Source organism: Neodothiora populina (genome assembly GCF_041146345.1).
Source record: "Neodothiora populina strain CPC 39397 chromosome Unknown canker_contig_3, whole genome shotgun sequence".
In the NCBI taxonomy this organism is placed as follows: Eukaryota; Fungi; Ascomycota; class Dothideomycetes; order Dothideales; family Dothioraceae; genus Neodothiora; species Neodothiora populina.
The window spans coordinates 1,536,527-1,559,987 of record NW_027191417.1 but is presented as its reverse complement, the minus strand read 5'-3'; the positions used below and the strand labels follow the sequence as shown (position 1 = coordinate 1,559,987).

At 51.7% G+C, this 23,461-nt stretch overlaps 6 protein-coding genes across 8 annotated transcripts; 2 read left to right on the top strand and 4 right to left on the bottom strand.

The window, feature by feature from the left end:
* Window positions 1–3,855: 3,855 nt before the first annotated feature.
* On the top strand, window positions 3,856–4,609 carry AAFC00_004923 (uncharacterized protein; the record flags this gene model as incomplete). The annotated part of the gene is made up of 2 exons (XM_069344635.1): window positions 3,856–3,910; window positions 3,984–4,609. 2 exons carry the CDS (start codon window positions 3,856–3,858, stop codon window positions 4,607–4,609), a joined length of 681 nt encoding a protein of 226 aa, XP_069197067.1.
* A 282-nt stretch (window positions 4,610–4,891) lies between these two features.
* AAFC00_004922 (uncharacterized protein) lies at window positions 4,892–6,838 on the bottom strand (the record flags this gene model as incomplete). Of its 2 annotated transcripts, XM_069344633.1 has the most annotated exons (5): window positions 4,892–5,555; window positions 5,631–5,662; window positions 5,729–6,437; window positions 6,515–6,552; window positions 6,614–6,838. In XM_069344633.1, the coding sequence occupies 5 exons, from the start codon at window positions 6,836–6,838 to the stop codon at window positions 4,892–4,894; spliced, it is 1,668 nt and encodes a 555-aa protein (XP_069197065.1). The 2 variants fall into 2 exon arrangements, with proteins under 2 accessions (XP_069197065.1, XP_069197066.1); XM_069344634.1 differs by having other exon boundaries at window positions 4,892–5,662.
* A 1,043-nt stretch (window positions 6,839–7,881) lies between these two features.
* Window positions 7,882–8,557, bottom strand: AAFC00_004921 (uncharacterized protein; the record flags this gene model as incomplete). The annotated part of the gene is made up of 3 exons (XM_069344632.1): window positions 7,882–8,222; window positions 8,321–8,437; window positions 8,515–8,557. The coding sequence occupies 3 exons, from the start codon at window positions 8,555–8,557 to the stop codon at window positions 7,882–7,884; spliced, it is 501 nt and encodes a 166-aa protein (XP_069197064.1).
* A 1,956-nt stretch (window positions 8,558–10,513) lies between these two features.
* AAFC00_004920 (uncharacterized protein) lies at window positions 10,514–12,142 on the bottom strand (the record flags this gene model as incomplete). Of its 2 annotated transcripts, none has more annotated exons than XM_069344630.1 (2): window positions 10,514–11,066; window positions 11,124–12,142. In XM_069344630.1, 2 exons carry the CDS (start codon window positions 12,140–12,142, stop codon window positions 10,514–10,516), a joined length of 1,572 nt encoding a protein of 523 aa, XP_069197062.1. The 2 variants fall into 2 exon arrangements, with proteins under 2 accessions (XP_069197062.1, XP_069197063.1); XM_069344631.1 differs by having other exon boundaries at window positions 11,124–12,076.
* A 4,374-nt stretch (window positions 12,143–16,516) lies between these two features.
* AAFC00_004919 (uncharacterized protein) lies at window positions 16,517–19,297 on the top strand (the record flags this gene model as incomplete). The annotated part of the gene is made up of 2 exons (XM_069344629.1): window positions 16,517–19,141; window positions 19,193–19,297. The coding sequence occupies 2 exons, from the start codon at window positions 16,517–16,519 to the stop codon at window positions 19,295–19,297; spliced, it is 2,730 nt and encodes a 909-aa protein (XP_069197061.1).
* Window positions 19,298–20,335: 1,038 nt separating this feature from the next.
* On the bottom strand, window positions 20,336–21,819 carry AAFC00_004918 (uncharacterized protein; the record flags this gene model as incomplete). Its single annotated transcript, XM_069344628.1, has 2 exons — window positions 20,336–21,684; window positions 21,735–21,819. The coding sequence occupies 2 exons, from the start codon at window positions 21,817–21,819 to the stop codon at window positions 20,336–20,338; spliced, it is 1,434 nt and encodes a 477-aa protein (XP_069197060.1).
* Between the last annotated feature and the right edge of the window lie 1,642 nt (window positions 21,820–23,461).

Here is a 23,461-nt window from a genome sequence, read left to right as displayed (position 1 = left end):
ATATCTGTATACAGGAGTCGTGGATTCCTACGTCGCATGCATATCGCCCTGCCGGAGCGTTATGACTTCTGCCAAAACACGAATCCAACCACGAATTCATCATCTACCAGCACTGGGGATGCTGACCAAGCTCAAACACAACAACTCGCTGCTACAAAAGCCGTTGTTTGACTGACAATGGCACAGCTCTAGAGAGACAGGACATCCAGCACCGCTGGATCAAACTCCGTCTTTATGCCCGCCGCCTTGTGACGAATATATGTGTGCAGGCACGTTGTCGACCAACGTGCACACAGTATGTCGAAGTTTCAAAACCTACCCAGTAAGTGACACCTGGTAAGTCCAGGAGGACAGACTCCTATATCATGCATGTATGGGAATTTCAAGCATCAGGTCAGTGGTGACACAAGATTCCTTTGTGTTGATTGTCTGCTCGCGGAAGGGTATAAAGCAGATGAGGTCTTGACACTTTGATTCTTTTGCGTCCATCTTGTTTCGATATCTCACACACTCTTTTTAAAGCAATCCCACGCTCATTTCTCAGCAAATCATGCATTCAGCATATCCACTCTCATTTCTTGTGCCATCTGTACTTCTGCTCTGTAGTAGTAGCAACGCCCAAATGAATGGGTATGGAGTCTATACGCCGCCTACGCCGCCGACGTCTTATCCAGTACCAGTGACATCAGGATTCAACCCAGGTGGCCCCATCATACCTATCAGCAATTTCAGTATCCCGATTGTGGGAACCAGCGTGTCGAGCCTTCTCTCCCCAATCCTGGCCTCGCCTGTTCCATCCAACATCACCCTGTCTGTACCGAGTTATACTGCCGGGCCAGTCATCGTCACGGGCATCTCATCGACTAGTCCTTCTGCCACCTCCGGCGACCCTCCGTACGGTAACCGCACGAGCAGCGCAGTGCTGCAGCCGACGGCCCCTTCCGGCAGCGGGTACGGACCATACAGCTTCCCGAACGCCTCGAGCATCGCCGCAGGAGCAGGGTCTGGCACAGGACTGCCAAGTATCTCTGCGACCTTTTACTCGTCCTCATCTGTTGCAGCGAGCGCCACGCTCACAGGCTATCAATCAGGAAATGCCGGTCCGGTGCTCGCCAGCACTACCCTGCCATCTACCTTGTCTACCGAGACGTTGAGGTCGACACTGACCAGTTACGAAAGCGTCACTGTCACCAGCACTGCTGTTGCTACGCAGTCGTCTCCTGCGGCGCTTCCTCCGTACTACCAGGGCGAGAACTGGTTGGCACAGCTGCTCGCGTGGGCGCAGAACACAGTCGCGTCTCTGCGTCGCCAGCGTGTGCCTCGTCAAGGGAGGATTCAGCGAGAATAACGGGACATTTAAAATGGCATGGTCAGGGATGAGAAGATAGGCTCAGGGTATTATGTCCGTATGGCACTCACAAGTGTACGACTTACGGGTAGATTGTTCTCGCAATACAATTATTTCTTACCTTGCGTCGCAGGATGGATTGATCGATTGACACCAGTACTCGTTAGGTTCTTCAATTCAGTGGACGCCCAGCAGCACGCTCGAGTAAGATATTAGGTTGGTACTGTCTTGATCTTTTCAGATGACGGGACCGTCGTTACGCCCGTAGGTTTCCCCGGTAGACTTCCTTTCGTCGTTGCGAGCGTTTAGACGTAGCGTCGCGCGCCTGGCGAGAGGCAAACGAGCCCTGTCACATTCTCATCGTGTGTTGCCGTCATCCTTCGTTGCAACGAAAGAGTATTAATAAGTAAATGGTAAGAGATGGCAGCTAGTCTCAAACCGTGAAACACGCTGCGATTTCCGCAGATTTGTCACGTTCTCGATGCCCAACGGTGGATTGTCATCCCGGCTACATGGTTAGTTCGGTGTCAAACTATAAGCTTTCCGATTCACTTTCTACTAGTAGTCCTTGGAGCGTTGAGGTCATGGTTTAGTGACGGAGCTGCCTGTGGATGACTATAACCACTTCGGATGACACCGTAGGCTACGGTTTATCATGATGAAGCTTCCGGTCTTTCTGGCTGGAGCGACCTAATCTGTCGTTCGCGCCGCTTGTGTTGAAGGTTTGGGAGCATATTACTGTATACCGCGGCCATCGAGGTCTTACGTCACAGCATGCAGTGGTTATGCGACTGAATTTGACATGACCGAACCCTGGTTCTGCCGCTGTTGCATCCCGATGCCCCCAAGTCTCCAGATGCGTGATGAACGTGACACTTTCGGAGTCATACCGAAGGCGATTTCGGTGGAGGATCGTCTGAAGTATATATTGGGGAATATGAGTCGTTACTATGATAGAGAGAGATACGTATGATGTGTTCTCCCTTCGGCGTTATTGCCGTACAGGAATGTTGTGTATGTTGCATTCGATGGCAGTGTTGAGCAGGGAGTTTCATTTCAGTCACTAGGGCTGCTGGGCTCGAGTCTTTTGTGAAGAGGTGCTCATCTCCACGGGGGATTTAACGACACCTAGGCGTGTACGAAAGCACTCGTCTTGCTGCATCGGACTATCACTACATCTAGACGGCATTGCAGTCTCTCAGCCAGCGTCTTCCCCGCGGCGGAAGGTCTTATGTGCAGAGTGTGGAGGATTAAAGCATCAGCAAATCAATGTCAGGCACGGAGAGACCATCATCAGTAAAGCAAGATAGGATAACAACATGGCTTGTCGTAACATGGATTTCCAGGTACTATACAGACAGACCGAGAATGTGCTATGCTATAACATCGCCAAGTATTCACTGGTACGAACACGGTGGTGATGGTTGTAGTAGTGGTGCACCACATCACATCCATACCGAAAAGAGTAAGTGCGGTGAAAGCGCAAGTGAAAAGCGCAAAAGAGAAGAAGAAGGAATAGACGATTAATTTTGCGTGTACTCCCGCCCACTGAACCCCCATTTATCACAGCTTGCTTTTCACAAAGCTCAAAGGATCTAGAAAGAGTAGAAAGACGCAAGAGTAAAAGGTAAAAAGTGCCTTAGCCGACAGTAACGGCGAGCGCGGGACAGGTTTTGGAGGATTTCGGCAGGTCGGGCAGCGGGCGATTCGGCGTGTCGGTTGTCGCTGTCGTCGGTGATATGTTCAAGGATTCAGGACGGAGGATACAGGACGAGCAGAGAGCCAGGCCAGGAGCCTCTTGCAGACGAGTGTCTGACCTGTGTAGCGAGAACAGAAAGTCGTGGTATAACAGGCTTACCAAGCCCAATAGCACATTTTACTACTACTGTGCACACACCTGCTAGCGTTTGTAGAGAAAGACCCTTGAGTCAGCAAAATAATAATCATCATGACCCCGAACGTCGGCTTATACAATCAGATTTCAATGCGGAAATGCATGCGCGAGTTGGATCAGTGGCTGACTTATTATACTCATGTTTGTAGGTTTACAGATGTGTAGACATGTACTCTGTACTGTAGCCTCTAGGTTCATCTCGAGCTACCCTTTTAATTGCTAATAAGTGATAAGGTGGTTAATCTTTTTTGTCTTTTGTTTCTCGTGGACCGATGATACAATATTGTGCCTTTTACCCTTTGCTTGACCCCACCAAAAGATCATCTATCGTTGCATCCATATCTACTGTACTTTGACTCAGTCTTCAAAACATCCCACCTTGACATTTTTCTTTATTTGCTATTCATCTTATACCACATCCGAGCTATTTTTTTGTGTCAGAGTCATAATAATTCAAGATCTATTCGCCAATCGGTCACATCTCCGACACCGCAATCCGCCCAGTTGGCTCGACTCGATCCGACAACAAGACATAAAAAGAGTCACACACACAAGAGCGAGCGACAGTAACAATCTCAAGACCGAAAACAAACACACACATACACAAGAAGCCATGGCAGACTCAACCCTCCAATTCGACGCCATCCGGGACGCAATCGCAGCCTTTGGTAAGTCCCGCAGCACAACCCAAACCGCACCTGCCAAATCTATCCCGACTAACCACCTCTCCCCGCACCATAGCCCGCGGCGACTTCCTAATCGTGCTGGACTCGCCGTTGCGAGAAAACGAAGGCGACCTAATCATCTCGGCCGCGCACCTGACGCCCTCGAAAGCCTCCTTCCTGATCCACCACAGCTCAGGCTACCTGTGCGCAGCGCTGCCCTCGCGCCTAGCCGACGCCCTCGACCTGCCGCCCATGGTGCCCGCGTCCGCGAACCAAGACAAGAACCGCACCGCGTACACCGTCACCGTCGACGCGGCCGAGGGCGTCACGACGGGCATCAGCGCCACCGATCGCGCGCTGACCTGCAGGTTGCTGGGCGACAAGAGCAGCTCCGCGGCGACGTTCCGGAGGCCCGGGCATGTGGTGCCGCTCAGGGCTGTCGAGGGCGGCGTGAGGGCTAGGCAGGGACACACGGAGGCCGCGGTCGAGTTCTCGAGGCTGGCGGGCTTGGAGCCTGCGGTTGGGATTATTGCTGAGGTTGTCGAGACGCCGACGGATGTCGAGGGTAAGGGCGGGGAGATGACGGGTGAGCATATGATGAGAGGCCCCGCACTCGTGCAGTTTGGGAGGAAGTATGGCATTCTGGTGGTTACCATCGAGGATCTGAAGAAGTATGTCGAGGAGAAGGAGGGGAAGCTTTGATTTTTTTTTTTGGTGAAAGAGCAAGAGAAGAATGAATGAGAAAGAAAGAGACAATTAGAGACAAAGAAACGAGGCCTCTGGCTCTCGCGAGCATGGGTGAATGGACGGATTGTTTTTCATAGACATGTCATTTACAGAGCCGTGGGCGTTGAAAACACTGCATCAGAAACAACAAACGAGGAGAGGAAATGACTTTTCGCTCAACCGATAATCACATCTCAAACGCATTCGCCAAATTGCAACTCTATACCGAAAGCGACCCGATTCACCACTATTCCTCCATCACTCCCTCCCCCTGCCCTCCTCGCCCCCACAAATCCTCTCGGCAACCCCATCCCCACTCCACCAGGCCCCCGTGCTCGTGCCCAGCGCGACAAACGGCGCAGTATGCTCTCCAGCGAACCAAACCCCTCTCTCAGGCAGCCCCCTTCTGAGCGTCTCGATACACCCATCCCCGTTCTCCAACCCGACCTGGAAATTACAATAAGACCCGTACCCCGCGAACTCGTCGCTGACCCAGTTGGTGGCGAGCACGGCCGAGGGCTTGCATGCTGGGGAGGCCGGGTCGTAGTTTGGCAGGCGAGAGAAGTAGGGCTCGAAATACTCTAGTAGTGCAGAGTCGGCTGCCGCGGGGGACGACGACGAGGAGATGAGAGAGCCGATGTGCGAGGCGCAGGGCCCGTATAGGTAGAAGAGGAAGGTCGGGTGTGCGCACGAGGGCGGCAGAGCGGCGAGGTTCATCGCTTCGGCTTGCCAGTTGTGCGCGTTGTGAGGGTTGTAGGTCGGTGATAGCCATGTGGTGAAGCCTGGGTATTTGGTCGATGGCGTTGTTGACGCGTCGCTGTTTGGTGATTGGTGCAGGGGCTGTGTCGTTGCTGTCACGTTTGGAGTGGTGTGTTTTGGGTCCAAGGCGCCGTTGCTGCTGCTGCTGCTGCTGCTGCTGCTGCTGCTTGTGGTATTGCTGATGGGCTGTGATAGCTTCGAACCATTGGGAAACTGTGTTTCTGGTGTCGTGTCTGACTCCCAAAAAGCCTCGGGGAATGTCACATAGACCTGCGTATCATGTCAGAGGAGTGTTGTGACATGGATATGCAAATGAAAAACCATGTCAGGACTCACCTTATCTAATGATCCGTACCCCAGCGACTCAATTGCATTCACCATCTCAGGGGTCAATGCCGGCTTGAACACCTGCATGTTCCTCTTCAACCATCCCAGTGGCGTTGTGACAACAACTTCATCAAACGCCTCAGTCTGACCTCCCTTGACAGTAATTCTCGGCATATTCCCAGATTGCTCGTCCGCGCCATGCACCTCAGTGACGACACTTTCATATCTAACCTCCGCTCCTTCGAGAGCAGGTCTAGCGACGTGCTCGAGTATCTTCTCATAAGTACCCGCCACGAAAGGATTCTCGCCCTCGATACACTCTTCGAGCCAGAAATACTTCAGACTCTGCTTGAACACGGGACTTCCCACATACGAGCCCCAGAACTCACATACATGTAACAGAGTCTGCCGTTTCTTCTCTGCTTCTGCAGCAGGCAAGTCTGTGAACAGTCCCTTGACTTCGGACTTGAAATAGTCTAGTAATGAAGTGTTCGGGTCGATGGTCTCGCTTTGGGACCGGCTGTACTTGAACGCCGAAGCTATCAGGCCGTCGTCCCAGATCAGTGCTCCGTACTCGCCTGCTTCTTCTGTAGAGAGCAGCTGGCCGTCCGGACTGTATATTTGTTGTCTCTCGTCCCAGTCGTGTAGTGTGGTGTTTGTTTCTTTTGCGAGTTTGAGCATGGGATTCGATTTCGTGCCGTGGATCCAGTTGGGACCGCTGGAAAAGAAGGGTTTGATCTTAGATGACTGTTTCTTTCTAAGGGCAAAAGGAGAGGCAGAGTGAGAAGCACTTACAGATCAACCGCGTGGCCTAAATGTTTACTTTGTCCCACCTGAAACACATATCAGAACTCGACTCCCCTACCATCATCGCTCTATTCTATTGACACTCACCCTGCCCCCAACACGACCCTTGGCTTCGAAGATGGTGACCTTGTGTCCGCGGCTCAACAGCACATCCGCACATCTCAGGCCCGCGAATCCAGCTCCCACGATGCCAACATGCAACTTTCTGGTCCCCTTGGCTACCGCATTACGAAGCATGTCTCTGGATTGTGTATCTGAATCTTGATCGCTGGAGCTCAATCCGTTGGGTATTGCCATGTTCTTGCCCCACATGCTGTATATTGCAAAAAGAAGAGGCAGATATGTCAGTGTGTGGCAGTCTGGCCAACGGTGTGTATATATATATGTGTGTGTGTGTGTGTGTGTATATACGTGTATTACAAAGAAGCAAAGGACAGACGATGGAGAAGTTTGGGCGAGAAAGAGAGGATTATATATAAAGTACAGGTAAAGCGGATCTGCAAAGCAACAGCGCAGCAAAGACTCGGTACAACAATTCAGAAAGACATAAACACTTGCGACGAGCCGCCGCCTGCTTGACGCGAGGTACAGCAAGGAGAGCTCGAATATATAGCACAAGAGAACCAATGCTGAAACAGGAACATGTCGTGCAACACTTACGAAGTCCTCTCTATCGTTCGTCTCCACAAGCTTGGAAATCTTGATTAGGTCCGGTGGTGTATACCAAACACACGTGATGAAGGCACTGTTACAGTAGTAACGTGAAATAACCTTCGTGGCTACTGACTGTGCAGGTAGACATTGAACCAGGTAAGGTCTCTTATGTCTAATGGTGAATTCTGCGTAGCCTACTGTACAGTTTGACAGGGTGGTCGACTGAGGAACAACCTTATACCCAATATGTGCGGTTGAAGCTTGAGTCATGCAGCGCGCCCGATGTCTCTGAGGTCAGCATACAGTAGCCAAAAAACTACGTCGCATGTAATGGATCATTGTCTGAAAAGATAAGGGAGTGTGGAAAAGAGCTACATAGATGAGGTGACAAGAGTATCACAGGTGAATGTGTGACGTGCAACAATCTCATCATCTCAAAGATAAAGGTTTCAAATCAAAGTATGCCTTCCTCATGCGACACTGTTACTTGTTGGGAACGAGCAGTGGGTTATCTGTGTTTGGCCTTTTGAGCGTATAGTAGCGAGAGGCACTCGCTACTATGTGATGACATGTCCAAGGCAAAGCCTCGTCTGATGCAACTCGAGAGTCGCCGTGGAATTCATGTCATTTCGTCCTCGCGCTCCAGCTCTTGCTTCGTGCATGCGCGCCTCCCCCCTGGATCCCTATCCTCTGCCTCCCGTCTACTTCAGCGCCCTGAGAATAGGCTCCTTGAGCGACTCAGGCTTGGTGGTGCTGGCCCATCTCTGCAGGACCTTACCGTCCTTTCCGATCAAGAACTTCTCGAAGTTCCACTTGACGCGCTTGAGGCCCATGACGCCGGGCTGTTCCTTCTTCATCCACTCGAACACGGGCTCGGCCTTGTCGCCGTTGACGTCCGTCTTGCCCAGCACGGGGAAACTGACACCGTAGTTCAGCTGGCAGAATTCTTGGATCGTGTCGTTGGAGCCCGGGTCTTGACCGCCGAACTGGTTGCAGGGGAAGCCGAGGAACTCGACGTCGTTGGGGTGGGCGGCCTTGAGTTCTGTAGATGAAGCAGGCACGTCAGTCTTTGTCAACAGTGTCTCCACGTGCGTCCGTCTGGATGGGCAGTGCTGGGAGGATATGTCATCGAGCGCATACCTTTGTAGAGCTTCTCGAGGCCGTCAAACTGAGGAGTGAAGCCGCACTTGGAGGCGGTGTTGACAACGAGGACAACCTTGCCCTTGAGCTGGTTCAGGTCATAGGCCTGTCCCTTCTCTGCGGAACGAAAAAAGCTCGTCAGTCATATTCTGTCGCATGGTGCTCGCTATACAGCGCAGAAAGACAACACTCACTGTCGAGGGGCTTGAAGTCGTAGAATGAAGTGGCAGAAGACATGTTTGACGCTTTCGTGTTGATCGTGAAGAATGTCCTTGTGTAGCTTGGATGATGTTTGTATGGAAGAGTATTAAAAGATCTTAAACTCTCGGTCACAAAATGACGACGAGGCGAATGGAAAACGGTCGAAGACGATGACAGTGACTTGGTGAGATTACGGGTAGCTGTAGTGCAGCAGCGACTATTCATGGACAGAGACTAAGGTGAGGTAGGTATAGCACACAAGATTATCACAAGTACTACAGAAAACATTACACCACACGGATAGATCGACACCCGGCCAGGCCAGACACTCTCGTGTCCAGTGATCAGAGGTAAGCAGGGCAATTACAATAACACAATATTTTAGACTTTGGGCATTTACTGAGACGAAAAAAAAAAGCCGAGGCAGGAGTCCCTGTCACATCACTATGCGGTACCATGCCATACAAGAACAAGGCCGAGAATCGGCATCGCCCCTCCCACCTCGCAACTATGACCATTTTCGCATGTGAAATGGGGGGGGGGGGGCGGGGCGGCGGGGGAAAGAGAAGAGTGAGCGACCATGCAACCAACCTGCACCACCACACCACACAAAACACACGCGCAGTTCAGCAACGCCATCCCTCCAACTGCAAAGATATGCGCGATACGCAGCGAGGAAGCACAGCGCGCGGATAAGCCCGTGTGTCCAAAGCTTGCTGACGGATACTTGTACAATATCTTAGCAGCTCTTTCTTATTAGCGGGTACGTGTGGGACGGGAGTGAGGTCTCAGCAAGGTAACTGTTTCTCTTCATCAAGTCACCTCCAGTCTTTCTGTTCGGGTCTTGCTTGCGACTGGCGATTAGGGTGCGGGGCCCCCCCCCCCACCACTTTGCTCACATCTTTTCGCAAGGTTTACTGTTTCTGGGCATGTACTACTGTATGTTGTACTAGACATGTAACCGCCGAGGCACTGTATCTGTATACCTACAGTACCGTGATTTACATGGCTCTGTCGCGAGATCCTTGTACAACTCCATATATTCTTCGAGCCAGGCACAAGACAGATGGCTCGCTCGCTCGCTTGCTTGCCTTCCATACATAGTCCCGACGAGATATAAAGGAGAGAACAGTATGCCAAAAAGACAAAAAACCCAATCTGGCAATCTATGTACTGTACTGTAGTTATATAGCAAATAAAAGGGGTCGGGAAAAGCAGAGCAGAGCAAATCGACCGCCTTACACAAAAATCCAATCTGTGAAAAAATCCAACTACGCTTCCTCCTTCTGTGTGTATCCTTATGGTTCAGTAGAACCACTGTCTATCTGTTCTGTTCCTCGATTTCCTTTTCTTTAATATCTCATCGACTTTGAAGGCGGAGAAGGCGAAATGTCCACGGCCAATTAAGACTGAACGACGACGACAGATCACGTTGGCTCCTTCGATACCATCTTGGTTTCATCGTCTGCTAGCAGAACCGAAACCTCCATTCCGGGATTGTTTTCCTCCCTCGCACTGCCCTGTGACACGGCATCGAATGCGCTCCTCGCTGCTATTCAGCAAGGTCGCTCGAAACAAATGCGAGCCTTCATATCCCTCTCTGTCCCCTCAACTTCCGCATCATAGGGGCGCGAAGAAGATGACGGAACGCTCATGATTGTCCCCAGTGTTTCATGGGTAAAATCAATAAGACTGCAAGTTTTCCTCTCTCTCTCTCTCTCTCTCTCTCACACACACGGCTCCTGGCCATGTCATGTCATGTCCTATTCCTGATCTGTCCTGTTCACTATATCGTCCTGGCGAGTCTCCTCAGATAGAAGCATGGAGTGGGGGGTTTCCATCCTCCTTTTGGGGGGTCCATGGCTAAGAGTTTCTCCTCATAGGTTCCGGGCGGTAAGGGTAGTTTTGGTCCTGTCTCTCTAGGTCACGGCTCATGTTTCTCTTTTCTCACTCTCTGTTCACATGTAACGAAGCAGAAACCAAAAGAGTCATTCAGTGGAAGCCGTGGCTGACTTCCTGACCAAAGTGATGCACCACCTGGCTGCTGTGCTCACGCTCCTCCATGCGGCGCAGCTGCTGCTGGTATTTATCCTTGCACGCACTGAGGTCGGCCCATTCCTGGCTCGCCAACGTTGAGGTCGGCGAGGCCACCGCCGCCTGTCTGCGGTTCGAGATGGATCTCTTGTGTCCGTTGCTGCTGTCGGACTTCCTCTTGCGGACTTTGCTGTTGTTGTCCGCCTTGGTGGATCGCTTGCTGGAGCTGGAGCCTGGGGTGCCTGGACGCGTCTCCTCCGCCGGGTGCCGGTGAACTCGCTTCATGTGGTCCATGAGGTTGTAGTTCCGTGGGAAGCCATTGCCGGGGATGGAACGCTCGCACTTGTCGTACTTGCAGAGGTATGGCTTCTGGCCGTGGCCGTGGAGACCATGAGCTTCGCGCTCGTGGCGCAGAAGACACGCGGTCGAGGAGAATCGGTTCTCGTTGTCAGCTCCCTTGCAGCCGGGCTGCTTGCAGACGAAGGGCTTCAGGTGGGAGTCGATGTACTTGCTGTTTCACATATCAGCATCGCGAGGCATCGTAATTGACAACAATCAAAAAACTTACTCGTAGTTGCACTTGAGCTTTGTCGGCTTGTGCGAGCACTTCTCTTTCGTAGCATATGGGCAGTGGTAGTGTCCATCTGCAAGTGGCTTTGCTGTTGTGTAGTACTTGTGAGAGCGAGGCTTTCCTTCGCTGTCCTCACTTCGGGCACGCGAAGAGACCGGGCTGCTAGGGACAAAGGGACCTTCGAGTTTGACCGGAACGCCATTGGTGGAAGAAGACAGCATGGAGCTGACGGTTCCTGCATTGGAAACCATGGATGACCTATGGGGGCCATGTACAGACACAGGGCCGGATGCTACTGCGTACGCATTTGCAGCGCGATCGCTTTCTTCTGCAGACCATGCTCCTGAAGGGTTCACGGCAACGGATAATCTACGGGGTCGCGACTCCTGGATCTCCTGGGCTTGCACTTGTTGGGGAAATGCTCCGGATTGTCCTTGGTATTGAGGTCCTTGCATTTGAGCAGACGATAGCTGCTCGACATTGTGGCTGGGCAGTCCGGCAGTCCGGTAGTAGGAGCTACCTTGGGTACTGGGCACAAGCGGTGCACTACCTACAAAGCCCGCAATCTGAGGGCCTACAGTCGAAATCTCCGGCATCTGTCCTTGGGCTGGTTCCATCTGGAAGTACTGCTCAAAGTTCACTTCTGAAGGGGTGTACCATGACTGATATCCGGTATGAGGAATCTCGGGCTGAATACTCTCGGGCATGGGGAAGAAACTGCCTTGCTCCATGAACGTCGACTCATCAATATATGAGCGACCAGGCAGCTCAGCGGGCCAGCCCGCCGAGGCATAAGCGTCTGCTACAGGCATGTCTTGCGAAGTGGCCGACCTTAGGAAGTCAAAGCTAGCCTCAGATGTGGGAAGGCCTGCATCCAATTCCGGGGAGAATGGGGCGTTTCCTGAAATCTGGGATTCCAACCAGATACCGGTTTGGTAAGGCTCAGTCATGGCATTTGTTACTGCGTCCAACGACCACCTGTCGGATCTCTTGGTGCTCTGATATGTGTGTTCCATGCTATGATTGCTCGACGTCTCGCTTATGTCAAAGACGGATCCTGCGAATTGACTTGACACCTCCGACGGATCCTCCAGTGACTCCGGGGATGAATATGACTCCTCAACGGACGAGTTCCAGTGGCAGATCTCAGACGGTGAAGAAAAGAGATACTTTTGTGTATCACTGGGGAATAATAGACTATTGAGGGGGTCGGTCAGTTTTGGACGGTCGCCTACACGTGAGCGACGAGAGCATATCATGTGAAACAAGAAAGAGCAGGAGCACAGCCTATCTGACGTTAGCTTTGCACAGTTGAAAAGCCATGGTGGTATGCAAACCAATTAGAATGCCAGAGGATAGGAATCCTTGTGGTGCCACACAGGATTCCATTCGGTAGTCATGAGCCAGTCCAAGCGGTGCCGAGGTTTGTGAGTATCTAAAAGCAGAGCGGAGAATCCTTGGATAGCGGAGTGAATTTCGATCCGGAAGTATCTCAGGGGTCAAGTCATGCTACATTGAACGACTGCCATGACAGACACTTCTCACATCAGTTTTGATTCACTCGCAGATGTTTGGCTTCAATTTGGAAGCACGTACAGCTTTGACTGATCCTGGGACAGAGTCCGACGAGTCGTGGGTACATCCAGATGTGGTATAGCCGGCGGTACAAATGGTACAATCCACGGAAAACATGAGGCAGAACATGAACAACAACCGGTGCTGGTGAATAAGAAAGCAAAGCACAAGCATTGGATGCGTGCCAGCGGCTCAATTCCATGCGGCGATAGTGTCCAGAAAGGAGGGTTTGTCTAGTCCATTGCGGCAGGTGCGCGTCTCCAATGACGTTGATCGGGAAGAGTCCAATTCCAACCGGAGGTAAACTGGCGGAAGACGCAAAAAGCAACTTGTCAGACCATTTCACAGAGCGATTTACTCATACATATAGAGTGAACGTAACTGCATATTGCGTCATGACAGTGCACTAAAAGCGCGTTGTCTACATCATGCTGCAAAAGAAACAAAGGCCAAGGTCCAGAATGAGGCTTACGTCGAGAAGGCCTTCAGATACTTACAAGCACATCAGGAGATGAGGTCGTCCTTTACAAGTTGATCCGGCGGGGAACAGTGTTCATAGATCCATCCATTCGGCAAGGTCCTTCCTGGGTAGAGACAATCCATGGGCAAAAACTCCTCGGCTGATTGATATCCTTGGTATGGTCCAAATGGCATCCTAGATGGGCTGGCTCCAAGCATGAAAACAAAACGGTGCAACAGTGCAAAGAAAATAAAAGCAAAACAGAAAACATTGCGAGAACATGGACCCGGTGTGTTACACATCCGATGGTACAGGTGCAGAAAAAGGACAAGAATCACAAATGAGGTTCAAAAGTACCTGTCGTCCGAAGAATCCACGCGGGTGCGCTGTGTCATCCTGAAAAGATGTAGTATTGTGGTATAGAAAAGGCTCAGATAGAAGCCTGCCACAGTTGATCCCAAAGGGGGAAAGCTCAAGCAAGACAGTTGCAAAGCAAACGGGGTGGGGTTTGCAGTGGTTCGAGATGAGCGACTTGCGAGAATGGTGCACGGTATGAATGGGTGTAAGTAAGGTAGGAAGATGCAGGAGAGTTGGGCATCAAAGGTCGAGGGGGATGATCCGGTTCATAAAGCAGCAGGATTGACAGGTCATGCCACGCTCACTGAGCGGGGAAGCAGGAGGCATGCGTGCACACCATATTCCTGGGACAAGATTGGCCGAAGACAGGTGCACAGATAACGAAATGTGTTCGCTGGCAGCGCCGTGCTGCGGTGATTTGAACAATTTTTTCTCTGCGGTTGGACAGAGGTGCAGTAGCGTGTGATATCCGTGCATATCAGAACCTGTTTTTGGCAAGTAAGATTGTCATCTTGTCAGCTCACCGACTGCAACGACGAATAGGATATGCCATGCGGTGAGCACACGCAAAGGATTGAAACTCGTTGAGCAGTCGCAATCAAAATATTGGAGAGTATTGTCGACATGGCCGCCAGTCACATTCGCCGTCACAGCAAACGCTGTATGTGTTGTATGTATGGAGTGCTGAGTGGCTGACGGAGGCAGTCGGATGGCATGGTAGATTGCACGAAGCGTACTCGAAACAAGGCTTCGTAAAGAGTCACCATGACAGAGCCAATGAGAAGGGCTCACTAGGAAACATCTCGCGGACAATGATGCTCGGCCCCAAATTAGACGCGACGTCATTGTTTACGACGGCTATATGTCTTACCTAAAGGCAAGTTAAGGAGAGTGCGATCATCTCTCCCAGCGCAGACGGCAGTCGTATGATTGTATCAGAAGCTGCGCATCACACACCTTCAACAAGTTCTGATACTGAAATTGACTGGACGAGGAGCGTCAACAGAAGGCTGCCTTACACCACTGCAGGTTACAGTGCGCTTGTAGGCTGGCGTCGCTGCCAAGATTGAGAATAGAGGATCTTTTGCCGAAGACGGATTTGGATTGCGAGTAACCGACATGCAAATCAGGCTGATGATCATCATAGTTTCCGATATAAATAAATGATGACAAGTTTTGATACTGATGTGCGGTATGTGGATCAGGATTATTGCTGTATTTCAAATTGTAGGTGATTCTGGAAATTCGTGGACATCAAAGGCTCTGCTCCAAGTAGTAGCTGGAGCAGTGATCGAACTTGACACGAGCAACGAAGCATTGTCGACAAACGCTGCAAAATAGGGTTTCTTTCGAGCTTCTCGCTACCGAGCAGAATGCTGCAGACCTGACTTGTACTGCATGATATGCTCCACTTTGTTCACGCATGGCTTCTTCACACAACAAGAGCGGTGAAGAGTCGATGTAGCTGTCCAGCAAGCGTCTGCTCAGTCACGCGCACGCATGGCATGTGAGGGGCGGCAAGTTGCATGTCGTTTGCGCTGTCGGGGGCGCAGAGAGAATTGCTGTGGAGCATTTTTGCAGTGGACGCACAGGTCGAAATGTCTTATGATGTGATGTGTGTGTGGGTAAATCTAATCTGACGGATATCTCAGTGATCTATACCTACCTTACCTTAGGTAGTGAACAGGCTCCGTGAACAGGGTGACATCTCAACGGGTGTCGACTTGGCAATAAGAATTGATAGGGCGCGTTAGAGTACCGATCCCCCATCGCAGTTATGGTAAGGTATCTACGAGATTAACGCCATCTACAAATACGAGCATGTCGAATGTCAGCGCAAATAAATGATGCCACAGGAGAACAATTACGGATGATATCTACTGTAGGTTCAGTATCAAGGTTCAACAGCTAATGGGTATCGGTAGGGCTGAGCACTACAGCCAATTTCCTGAACACGAAGCAACTCCTCGGATCGTATAAGTAAAAGGCAGAGGCACTCCAGAAAGTAAGCAACGTTTTTTGTTGTGTCCCACTCGCGTATACGAGCAGCAATGCCTTGGTCGACTCGTGACTAAAAATATTGTGCACATGCTGTCTTGCCATCCCTTACTGTACAATTGGGGGGGATGATTTTGCCAAGCATCTACTGCATGTCCTTGGAATGAGGGAAATCTCCGGCACGCAGTACTTGTAAGCTACCTACCAGCCACGATGAGGCTGTGCGGCCACAGTGTCACTCGAAGGACAGAAGACAAGAAGAGGCTGTAGAGGGATGCTTCGGTCTGTTATGAGATGATATAGTCAACCGAATAAGGCAATACAATCGAAGGGTTATGACATGCTCGAGCCTCCAGACAAACAGGGGGCGAGTAGTCCAGGGCTGGACAGGGAAAGGTGTTGATATTAACTCGGTGCAAGGGTCCTCTAGCAGTCCTTGGGGGGTAAACAGCGCGTGCATCTGCCGCGTAGTGCTGTTAATCGCAATGGTCTAGGGTTAGCGGGATGAGATATTGTTGCACTGCGAGACGCGCCCCTAATTTGACCTGATCAAAGAGATCTCTCCGGTCAATTGGACAAATCTTTCGTTTGTAGAATACATTCACTCATTTGGGTAGTCGAACAACAGGCTGCATACAGCTGTCGAGTTTCTGGTTGCCTGTGTCGCGATATTGCATCTCAGAGTGAAAGCGGTGTATTCCGAGTCTCGCAGCGCAGAGCGTAAGGAACCTTCCCTCAGATATCAGGCCCCTCCATAAAGCTTCCAAAACAACACCGCGAATCGGGTGAACGATAACAAGGAAGGAGCCTGCTCGATCGCGCTTTCCTTGCTCGTGAAGGGCGAAAATTCGTTCATTTCTCCTTCTCTCAGCTTCTCTTCCCTCCGACTTTCTTTCTCTCCTTCCGGCAGCAGCCTACGGGAATCTCACGCACATCTCTTCTCGTCTGACCGTCGTCTTTGTCCTTTGGCCCCCCGATCCTCGAATCCCGGTCGAAGGAGATGCAGCTGGCCACACCGCCGAGTCAGGTGCATCGTCCTGCCCCTCTGAATGGAATATTAGGACCTCACGAGTTCCCCTCGACCTCCTTCCTTGACAACCCCAGCACTCCCGGCTACAGCGACAGCGATTGGAAGAACATGGCGCCGGTCAACAGCGGCATCTCGAATCCCTCGAACATGTCGAATCCCTCCGCCTTCAGCCCGACCTTTTCCAGTCCCGGTCCGAGACCGTTGACGCCAAAGACCGACTCATTCAGCTCTAGTGATGTTGTGTCGAAACATCTCCTCGTAGAGACTGCGCTGTTGGACAGCTCCAAGTTCGACATCCTTCCCATCGATGAGGTCGACTCACTCAAGAAAGAGAAGCAGAAGGTGGATGCGCGCATAGAATCGGCTCGCAGGAAACTGGCCATGGAACACAAGGTGCGCGATGCCGCACAGTCACTACATCGCTTGTATTCTGGCAAAGGACAGCCAAAGGTTCAGAGGAGGCCCAGTCTGTTCGGCGGAGGAGCCAGGGACAGAACAGGTAGCGGCGGCAGCACAAACAGCAACAACAGCAATGGCAGCAACAATCACGGCCAGACAGCCAACCAGGCAGAAGACGAGCTGTCATCCAGCGTCAAGAAGATCGATGAGCTTGTGCAGATTCTGATCGGGCTGGAGAACAGGAGGCAATACGTCGAGAGCAGACTGCTGCGTCATACCGCTGCTGTGCTACAGGCCGCTCATGGCGAGCGTGAGGCTGAGATGAGCCAGTCTCTGCAGGATTCGGGATTCAGCGACAAGGACTACGACGACAGCATCTTTGACCGGGTCGATGACATGCAGGGACTGCGACTTCACAAATCGGAGAAACGTCTGTCAGGGTCGAGGGCGACGCAGAACACGAAACAGCTGAGCGATGTGAACCTGCGACTGCAGATGCTGAACGGACAGTTGAGGTCGTTGATCTCCCAGGCGAAACGAGGAAGATCGGGGAGCGTAGACTCGAACTCGCCCGATGACATCCCTTCTGCCTATCCCGAAGACGAGGATGCCTCTCTTCGCCTCGACAGACAGCTCGAGCACATGCAGGACAGCATCATTACTCTGCTCCAAGAGCACAAGCACATGAAGGAGAGCCGCGAGGCTTCGGATAACAAAATCAAGCACGATTTGCACGCTCTCGAAGGCCGCATCGAGACGGCCAATTCTCAGCTCTATAACATAGTTTCCACCTCCACTTCCGCTGCCGCCGATGCTCAGAACATGTACGATCTACACCCTCCACCAGAAGCCACCGGACAAGGAGCGCACGAGCAGATGGCATATCTCGAGGAGACGCTCTTGACCGTCGAGCAGATTATGCAGCAATCCGACCACATTCGCGATTCTCATGACTATCTCTCCAAAGAAATGGAGGATCTACGAGTCAAGCACGACGGCCACCGCGGAAAGGCCGCTCACTATGAAACCACCGTCACCGGTTTATGGGATATACTGTCTTCTGACGATCCCAATCAGCACGCTCACGATGATAGTGACGATGAGGACGGTGAGAGCCGTTCGGGCCCGCCAGTCAAGGAATCCTTCACCTTGCCAGCCTTCAGTAACAAGGTCCAACATCTGTTTGAGCGCGTGACCCACCTTGATCGGCAGAACGACACTTTGCGACGACAGATCCAGCAACAGCGCGACCTGGCCGGAAAAGCCGAAGCCGACGAGACCAGTGCCCGCGAGCTCGAGGACGCCAAGGTCAGGGAGCAGGAGGCGCTGCACGAGTTGGAAGAGCATCGGTCTCGCCTCGAGCAGCTACAGGATCACATTGCCGAGCTAGAAGCTGCCATTTCCGACCACCAAGATGACGCTCGCATCGCAGAGACGGAAATGCAGGCCAAGGACCACGAGTACCGCGAGCGACTTGCCGAGTTGACGTCTTCTCTCGAAGATGCAAATGCTGCCAGAGAAAAGGCCGAAGGCCTTCTTAGCGACAAGGAAGCCGAAATGATCGAGCTCGAGTCGGAGGTTGTGCGACTCTCCACAGAGCTCACGATGGCTCGCGCCGAACTCGATGGAGCCTACGGCAGTCGTGGCGACCGGGCCAAGGACGTTGCCAACAATCCGGAGATCCAGGCTCAGCTCAGCCGTCTTGAGCAGCTCAATAAGGTCAACCAGAGCATCGTCGCCGAGCTGGAACAGTTGCGTATGGAGAAGCTCGCCCAAGGTAATGAGCTGCAGGACCTTATGGCTCGCCACCAAGACCTTCAGATGCGTAGTGCCACAATGGAGGAAGAACTGTCCGCGGCGTTGACGCAAGCCGCCGCTTCTGCCAAAGACGACTCACGCACACGCGCACTCGAAAAGGAGCTCAGGGACATGACCTCGGACTACCAAGAGCTCACCCGCGAGACAATCGAGGTTGAGAAGGAGCGCGAGAAGGTCGAGCGCGTTGTCGATGCCCTGCGTGAGAGGGTCGAGACTCTGGAGTCTCAGCTTAGCGACGAGAAGATGAGGTGGCTAGGTGTCAACAGAGTCGGCACGCCCGAGCCTGGCGCGAGAGAAATGACGAGCACAATGGTAATGAGGACTGAGTTTAAGAAGATGATGAGGGAAGCTCGGGCAGAGGGTGTGAGGGCTTTGAGGGTGAGTTATCTGATGGTTCTATACCTAGACCGTTCACTGACGAGACTGTAGGTCGAACAAGAAGCCAGGAGAAGGCTCGAAGCCGATATGAGGACGCTGAGACGCGAAAAGACACCCGGTGCTGCTTTGAGTCCTAATCTGGCAAGAGCATCGTAGGCTCTTTGTCTCGGAGACACGGCACCCGTCACGACAGAGTATCGACCTCACAGTCCTTGACTCGTCACCGAGGACTTGCTTCACATTGAGTGTGTCCATCTACTCACATCTGTACAATTATCTATCTTCTTTCGTTTCTTTGTCTTGGCACTTCAAGACACTTTTACTGTTTTCGAGATGCATGGCAAATGGAGTTTGTTCTTTCGCAGGGTCATCTTGCTGATGGGCGATCTTGTATTCATGGCATAGCTGCATATATATCATATAGCTACACTGGTAGACAAGGGGCAGGGGCAGGGAAGCTGCCTGTTCTTGTATTTGTTTCGAATTTCTCTTTGCATAGCAGAGGTCAATGGGACCGGCACTGGCATGAGTTTGGGTCTGGTTTGGCGCATGGGTATGGAGACAACTGGGGAAGTTTTGCATCGGGAAATTTACCGCAGTACTCTTGATCAGACGATATCGAAAATGTGTCCCGCAGCCAATGAAATGGCTCGCCCTAATTTCGAACCTATTCCCAGCATGTATCTTGCGCTATCGATGAAGACCACATACTCTCCCAGAACATCCGTCATGCTTCATTCTTCTCGCCGCTAGTCTGACGGCATGTGCGTAAGCAAATGGATGCAAGCTCACACGAATAATAACGACAGGAGATTCTGATGTGAAAGATTTAATATCTATCATATCATATCATGAGTGGATGAATTCTGCGGTTCGCAGTCACCGTGTACTTACTTACTACCTAGCTCCTTCGTGGCCCGATGACCATTCGTCATAAATCCTAAGACCATGCCGCCCTTTAACGCCAATTTACTGGAATGAAACAAACACCCATCTCCAAGCTGTTGATGGGATTCATTTCTATAGGTCAAGGTTTGCAGTCTGCACGACCTAAGAAGAAGAAGGATATGTAGAAGGATATATAGAAGGAGGAAAGACAATGGCAGGGACAACAAGCATGTGTAAAATGATGTATGTCTATGTATGCACGTGTGAAAGCACCCAAGCAGTGATGCCCTCAGTCAATAAACCGAATTAAAGCAGACGAGCGGCGCCCAAAGCCAGCCCGCCAGCAATCCACAATCCCCTGGCGGCGCCCTCGGTCGGATTCGCAGCAACAGCAGCAGCATTAGTCTTCGCGGGCGGCAAAGGCGTCTGTTGAACAACAGTGGCCGACGCCGACGCCAGACTCGTGATGACACTTGTGGGCGAAGCGGTCGCGGACGTGGCGATGACGACCTCGCTGCCCTTTTTCAGCGGTGGCGCTTCGTCGATGAGCAGCGCTTGCGTGACTTCCAGCGCGGACAACTGCTGGCCGATGCCGTACGTGCCGTCGAAGGCGTCGAGGTACCAGCGTGCGCCGCAGGTGACGCCGTCTGAGGGGCCGGAGCACGCTTTCGCAGCAGCTTGGGCGGACGAGGTCAGCAGAGGCATGATGGCGGCGCGGGTGAAGGGGGCCAGAATGGCGGTTTTGCCCATCCAGCGCGCGAGGTAGGCTTTGAAACTCCATTGGTCGTTGTTACATGTGTAGTAGGGTTCGCACGCTTGCTCGATCATGATGCCTGTGGAGTTCTCGAGGGCGTTGAAGAAGACGCTCTCGGCGCGGTTTAGGAGGGCTGTGGTGCGGTCTGCCCAGAGCGCGCTGCCGTTTGTGTAGTTGTAGAGTGCGGCCGCGCCGTACAGCATCATGCCGCTGTTGTAGGTCCACTCGATTTGGTTCAGCTCGGTGCAATTCAGCAGATCATCGGAGCCGTCGAAGACTTCACCGGCCGGGGTCGTGAGACCGATGGTCGTTAGCCAGTCCCATGTTTTCTCCGCCCACTCATAGTAAGTCGCGTTGCCTGTGAAGCGGGCCAGACGCGCACTGATCTGGAAGAAACCAGCGTTCGATATCGTCTGCTTGTAGTCGAAGCCAGGGTTTTGGGGAAACACCTGCCATTTGAGACCTCCTGCGCATTGAGTGGTGTTCCAGCGTCGCACGAGGTTGTTGAACACGGCCTCGGAGAGAGACTGCCATGTTGGGTTGCCGGCAGTGCCATTTGGCGGCTCAGGAAAGCCGTACTCAAGCGCCGAGAGGGCCGCGCAGGCCCAGAAGGCTTGATCATCGTTGCCCATACTGCCAGCGTAGAAAGATGGCATGAAGTCATTGTTCTCGCCGCGCTGGGCAACCAGGGCTTGGCTGACAGTTTCCACATATGTAGTGTCTCCAGTATAGGCCCAGTAATCTATGAGTCCACCCCAAGCTGCGCCAGCCTCCCACCAATACCAGATTGCCAGTGGTGGTGAGAAAGTACCGATTTCATAAGCCACCGTGTCGGTTTTGTTGTTATTATAATAGTTCATCAAGCCATGCGCGATCGTGCTAGCAGCTCTTCTGATGGAGTCTTCTCAAGTCAGCCTACGAGTCTGTCCACATCCGTAGGAGACTAAATACCTGGCGAAGCTACATCAAGCGTAAGAGAATGCGCAACCTGCAGTCCAGCTGCGGCTGCTATCAAGAGTCTTGAGAAGTTCTTCATGTTCTCGTGCGCCCAATGAGTAGGTCTGTCTTGCCGCTACACCTCGTGCTTTCGAATAGATTGTATTTGAGTCCCCTGGAACCGGCTGTGCCTTGAAAAAAGAGCCAGATGACAACCGCAAGACACCAAGAAGAATGGCAGCACTACGCAATGCAAGGCGCTTAATGACGCTGTACAAACAAGACGAAAAGTCGCGAGCAAAGGAATGGAAAAGTGCAATGTTTCAGCAGCAGGAAACTTGTTGAATGTTATCGATAATCCAGACGATTGTGTATTACTTTAGTTGAACCCAAACAACGGTTGGTGGAATCGTATACGGAAGCCGTTATACTACCACCCTATACTAACTTACCTTGATCCACAAAAGTCTCATTTCCACTGCGAGGGCGGTGGCGCTGGTAACTACGCGACACGAAAGGGGGACCTCACACATATACGAGAGGAGTACGCTCACTTCTTCGTTACTAACCTACTAGAGTAGTGATGGAGGCATTCGGTCATGAAGGCGTCCCATGACTTCAGGTTCTTGCCTCGTGTAAAACAAGATTGGCTGTAAACAGACACATGACCGACGAACTTGTGGCCAAGTCAACAAACGCCAAGGATTGCCTTTTCTCCCCCACGATTCCGCCCACAATCTTACAGTAGGTACCTGTACGTACAGCAAGCGCTGTACAGTAATTTACGAGTAGATCGGCCAGATCTCTCAGCGTCTTGTTCCAAATTTAGTAACATCGCGGTCCTCAACGTGAAGCAAGGCACGCGAGAATCCAAACATGCTTGAAGATTAAATCTAACATCTCAACGTCGCACATACTAATGTGCCTCATCGCAGAAAGCAAAACGGGACCTTGCTTGAGAGATCATTACATATTCGCCTGGAATGCAAGTTACCGCCCGTCTGCATGACGTATGCTTACCTTATTTTTTAAGGTGCAGCAGCTGCTGGATGTGTGTGTCCTCCTTCAACCCTAATCTAATCTGGTGTTGAAGAGGAGGCTTCAGGCAGCTAGTGTGATAGTATCCTTGTGCTCGTACTTACTAGAGTGACTTTTTAAAGGTGAGTCAATGCCAACTTACGGATATGTCTATCTAGAAATACTGCTTCAAACTCAAGTCTCATTGTACTGCTTCTGGTGAAGGTTACGGAGACGACTTTTGGGACAATGCTAGACAGACACCAACCCTGTCCTGCACTCGGCTGTGCTCCACAACGCGCAAGCAAAGTGAGGTATCGCAAGACAGCTGTCGGACAAATCGATTGAATGTTATCGATTCTCTGGTTTGAATCGTTGCTTGGAAGTGTTGGAGCACAATAATAAGCATCAAAACGAGTATATAACAAATACCTACTTCTGCTCGTAAATGAATCTGCCTTCGAGTCTGAGCTCCTGGCAAATCATAGTACAGTATCATACTTGCATGAGAGTGATGTGAGATGAAACCGATTTTCACGTAGCTCAAAGATGTTGCTGTGGTGGAACCAGTATTTCGCCGTCTTCGAGTGGTCAACAAGCACAGCAACGGCATGATGTCCGGACGGCTGGGTACTGGGAAGGCACGCTCTTTCTGATTGCAGGAAACGATACTAGCATGCGCGTCGGTCAGATAACTAGTTGGAGATAACAGACAGCCTCGACTA